At 46.7% G+C, this 4,940-nt stretch overlaps 1 protein-coding gene across 1 annotated transcript in view; it reads right to left on the bottom strand.

Moving 5' to 3' along the window:
- ZDHHC9 (zinc finger DHHC-type containing 9) overlaps positions 1 to 4,186 on the bottom strand; it is a 40,564-nt gene extending 36,378 nt beyond the window's left edge. Inside the window, exon 1 of the mRNA XM_019536280.1 lies at positions 3,892 to 4,186. Within this exon, the coding sequence (XP_019391825.1) occupies positions 3,892 to 4,097 (206 nt within the window). The 5' untranslated portion in view covers positions 4,098 to 4,186. The remainder of the gene's footprint in view (positions 1 to 3,891) is intronic.
- Positions 4,187 to 4,940: the final 754 nt, after the last annotated feature.

The following is a 4,940-nucleotide window of genomic DNA, read 5'->3' as shown; positions in this document are numbered from 1 at the left end:
ACAAAAAACCCCATATCCTTAACAGCTTTACAATGACGACTCATCCACTACATTGCTATCTTTCTAGTTCTATATTATGGGAGGATAAATATAAATCCCCAATTACTTTTCTTACCCTATTCATAAGTCTGTATCTCATTTACCTTTGGTCTTATCTTTTCCATCTTCAATCCAGCTTTGAACTGAACTGAAGTCTTTTACATGCCATTAAGCACTCTTGTCATTTAACCCTGGACCCCTATTTCTGGGCAGGATACAATGTCATTCTACAAATGAGTATTATTGTTGCCATCTTTTTCTACCCAGTGTTAAATTCACTTTTTGATCATCACATGGCAAACAATATTTCATATAGTACTCAGCAATGATAGCCAGACCGCTGCCCAACAAGCTACAGTTAATGTTCACAGTACTTGATCATCATTTCACAGGGCACCTCAAGGGGACCCAAGAACCACTTTCCAGGGTTACCCAGTAAAGAGAGCTAAGGTCTTAAGAAAGAAACAACAAAAAAACCATGTCTCTGAAAGTGGCAGTGAGTGTCCCCAAGTCATCTTAGCAGAGACACAAGTCACTGGCACTTGGAATTTAGTCTGGCTTTGTTAAAAAAATTGATCATACAAACAAAGCTCAACAACAACATTTCTCACTTTCACCTTGGGCAGAGGGGTATTTTGTTGAACTGCTTTTACAGTGATCCCTGAGCTTATTATGAGATACAAAACCAGCAGTGACTGATCTAATACCAGGATGCTTGCAATCAGGGTTCTGACTCTGCTCAGGGATGGCCTGCAAGACATGTGAACAAGTCACTGCTGGCTCAGAAGGAGCAGTCAGGTACTTCCCATTCCAGGCATTACCAAGTCTTGCTCACCTCCAAAAGAAGGTGTAATTATGCATAGAATTAAACTGAGTGACATGAACATTCACAACACACGCTTCCTCATTAGCATGAAAAGCTCTAGGAAAGATGCTTCTACCCCTCAGGAGGCAAGAATTCTTGTGAAAGGTCTCTTGTACGGGCAATTGGTCCAATAAGAGACACAACCCACAAGAAGCCTTGCCTCCTGCATACTTCCTGGACTGTGGGTAACAACGTTACCTCAACATTAGCACCCCATGACATCCAGCCCTCTCTTCTAGCAATTGGACTTTCCTTCTCCAGCCATGGCCCTAAGAGAAAAAACACTAACTATTGAATAAAGAAAATAGCAACCCAACATCTCTTAAAATGAACACAAGAAAGGACACCACACTACCAGGCACACAGATTAAGACAACACTTGTTCTGTCCTTTGCCCCCACACAAACAAGGGGTGTCAGGGAAGACAGGCTATCAAGACATTAGTTACACTAATAACCAATCTTTCTGTTCACTACCCAACCCATTATTTGATATTGTGCAACAATAGGTTTCAGGGTTTTTTTATTTTTCATTTCAGGCCAAAAAAACTGGTTTAGAGCAAAATGAAATGTTTCTTTCAAACAAGATGAAGCAATTTGCTTTGGGGGTTTAACTCCATTCTTGGAAATTTAAATACAAAAAATGCAAAAAACAAATCTGAATCAAAGAACTTAAATGAAGCATCTCAACTTCCCTAAAATCTCTTAGTTTTCTGGTTGTAACTATTTGTCAATTCAACCAAAATCCACAAACCATTAAGGTCCCCTTAAAAATAAATCACCTATGTTTACTCAAAAATTGAGCTAGATTCCTTCAATGAGCAAGAATGGAAGCAGTCCTCCTCCGACCCTCTGAGTGGCCTTCCCTACCCTAGAGATGTGGGGTGGGCCTCCAAGATTTCCTGTCACTGACTTGATCTGTGGATGTAGCAAGTATATCTCATGCTTCCAGCCCTACAGGTTCCACTTATGCTGAGTCTTGCTAAAACTTGGTTTACTCCACCTCACTCATCATCACCACTAATAGCGACTGTGCCAGCAGACGGCAGCTGGCAAGAGTGTACAAGACTGATGAAACAGAGTTTGCTCTTTCATTCCCGGACTTGCTCTGCTGGAACAAGGGTAGCCATCTACCGTAGTAAGCATGTGCCCAGAAATACCTCTATACCTATGAATTCCAGCTGCAAGGCAGGAAACTATTCTCATTTTACAGGTGGGGAATTGAAAGAGAGAGAGGTGATGATTCCTGCACAGTGACTTGAACTAAGCAACAGAGCCAATATTAAGAAACCTAACTTCCCTATTTCATGCTTCCATTATACTCCTCTCTAGAATGAGTTCCAAAGGAACAAGGGAACTATACCTGACCTTGACTATGGCCTAACTCTAGCCCCTCTGTTACTGTTGCTTAGATATGACATATCTCCATAGGATGTTCCAGAAAGGCCATTTGATACTTGAAAGGGTTTCTGTCATAACCCTGTAAGTAGAGGAGCAAGTCTAGGTCAGATTGTGACTTAGGGATTGAGCCAAATTTCCTAGCTGGAGTGAGACATCTAATACACTAGTAAACAGACAAGCCCTGAACAGATTACCAGAAGGACATGCTTTTTTGCCAGACACAGTACAACATTCAAGGTCTCCCACTTCTCTTTAGTGTCTGCCTTGGTTCTGGATCTCAGAGACATTTATACAACCTGTCATATTACCCAGGGAATCATTCAGGACAGTCAATGCAAATGCCCTTGGGGAAGCAAGGTAAAACTCAGCAGAGTCTGTGCACCTAAGGAATCAGTTGTAAACAGATACCAAGGAATGTGCAAAATGGTAATAATCTGGAGACAGTGTATAGGCCATTCATAAAAGGAACTCTTTCCTCTTAGGTCTCCACCCCCTATACAAACCATGCGACAATGCGATGGATTAAACGTTAGTCGTTAACTGAAGGTACGGTCTGCGCCTTTCACACTGATCCCATTTCAAACTGACCATTTCCCACCCTCCTCAAACACAACAATAAAAATGACAGTCAACTTATTGTTCCAGTTATATTTCAGTCTCACATGCAAGTTGATTGTCATTTTTATTGTTTTTTGGAGGAAGGAAAAAACATTCTCTTAAATCAGAACTATACAGTCCTATTATATAGAACAGGCAGTTCGACCCAGGACTTGCAAGGGTCGAACAAGCAAGGGGCTCACAGGCTCTACTGCCAGGAAGCACAGTAGCAAAAACCCTTCTGTCAGCTTATGCCATGTCTCTGCTACGGGCTCTGCCAAAATGGCTATGCCAGCACAGCTGAAGTGGCAGAAGCTCTATAATGCAATAGGCCCCAAGTATATTCAAGGAGCCTTACTACCACCAACAATTAGGTTTACTCCTGAAGCAAGCAGTTGCTTATGAAAGCTTATGCATCTCTGATTTAGTCTATAAAATGCAACTTTACTCTGTCTTCTGTTCCCACATATGCCACATGAAGAGCAAGTTGCAATAATGAGCAAACAAGGTCTTGTCTGTACAAGTTATGCCAATGTGCCAATGTAACCAAAGTCGTTTTAAAAACAGTTGAAACAGCATGACTTGAGCCTACGTAAAAAGTTATCTTACACTAATGAGGTGCTGTAGGTTGCCTACTGAAGCCAACCCCAAAACACAATCTCATGCCCCAACTGCTTTTCCTTTCCACCAATGTCATGCCACAGGCTGAGAATCTCTGAAGGGGGCTTTCTTAAAAGAATAAAATTAACTTGGCTGCACCAGTGCCCTAGGAGCTCAAGCACTTACAAAACTGAAGCTGGTGCACTGCACCCAACTGGTAAGAGCCTCATAGGTCAGCAGCAAATGTCTTCCCTATCCCTTAATTCATATCCCAGCCAACATAACCCAGCAATAGTGGTCAAATTCACCCTCTCACTATCAACCTATGACAGTGACTTTAGCCCCACAGACACCTGCATGAGCAGGGATCTCAGCCTGCTATGAACTCACTCAAAAGCAAAGAAGAGGGCACAAGTGCCGAGAATGAGGAAGAGTGTCAAGTAGAAAATGCCTTTCTGCCGGGCCATCATGATGCGACCATCGCAACAGAAGGTGTTCCTGCCTGGCAGCTTCTCCCATTTCCGAATCACTTTCTTCCTTGCCACCATCACAGACATGGTCGCACATTCACAGGGAGGCGGGCAACCAAGCAACATCCAGGCTCTGCTCCAAACTTGTTGGTACACACGGCATCCTCAGAGTCCAGGCATCATTTGCTAAAGAAACTGGGAAGACAAGAATGCATCAGCATGGTCTGATAATCCCCTTGAATGTGCCAACTGAGGGAACTCTCCAAGCTGATGACAAATGGTGCTCCCTCCTTCCCACCAGCTCTCTTCCAGCTCCCCCATACACAAAATGCACAGAGGGGGAAAGCAGGCAGTCCAGGACTGCTTGCCTGCATAGGAGTATTCCTGGCACCCCACTGGTGTCCTACGCTAGCACCTCGTTCAAGCTCAGGACTCAGGGGCCTCAGCCTACAGTTCCCAGGGCAGGGCTGCACTGGCCCCAACTTCGCCGAGGGGAAGCAAGTCACACAGGAAGCCTGAGAGCAGAGTTCCGGCCGGAGGGGCTGCCCGTGCCCCAGCCCCGCTCTCTGCCGGCCTTCGCACGGGGTCATGGCCCGGGCTCAGCCTCCACAAGCCGCGACACCAGCACGGGAAGAGCCTGGATCTCACCGCTCCCCCTCGGGAGCCGGCAGTGCAGCGCAGCAGCACACCCGCCCAGTGTCCGGGCTCCGAGCGGCCTGGGCAGGAGGCGCGTCCCGAGCCAGGCACCGCGGCCGATGGCGCCGCGCTGAGCGCGAGGAGCTGCGGGCCCTGCACAAAGGGCGGCCGAGGAGGCTCCACTCCTGCCTCCCGCCCCACCGGCCGGCCCGGGGGGCGCACAAAGGCCCCGAGCGCGGCGTGACACGGAGCGGGACCCACCCCCGCGGCGGCGGCCGCACGTGCCAAGGACAATGCCCGCTGCCCTGGGCCAGGCCGGGCCGGGGCCACCGC

The sequence above is a fragment of the Crocodylus porosus genome, unplaced genomic scaffold, assembly GCF_001723895.1.
Source record: "Crocodylus porosus isolate Cpor-Errol unplaced genomic scaffold, CroPor_comp1, whole genome shotgun sequence".
Classification (NCBI taxonomy): domain Eukaryota; kingdom Metazoa; phylum Chordata; order Crocodylia; family Crocodylidae; genus Crocodylus; species Crocodylus porosus.
The sequence above is the reverse complement of the archived record's forward strand: the minus strand, read 5'-3'. Positions and strand labels throughout refer to the sequence as shown.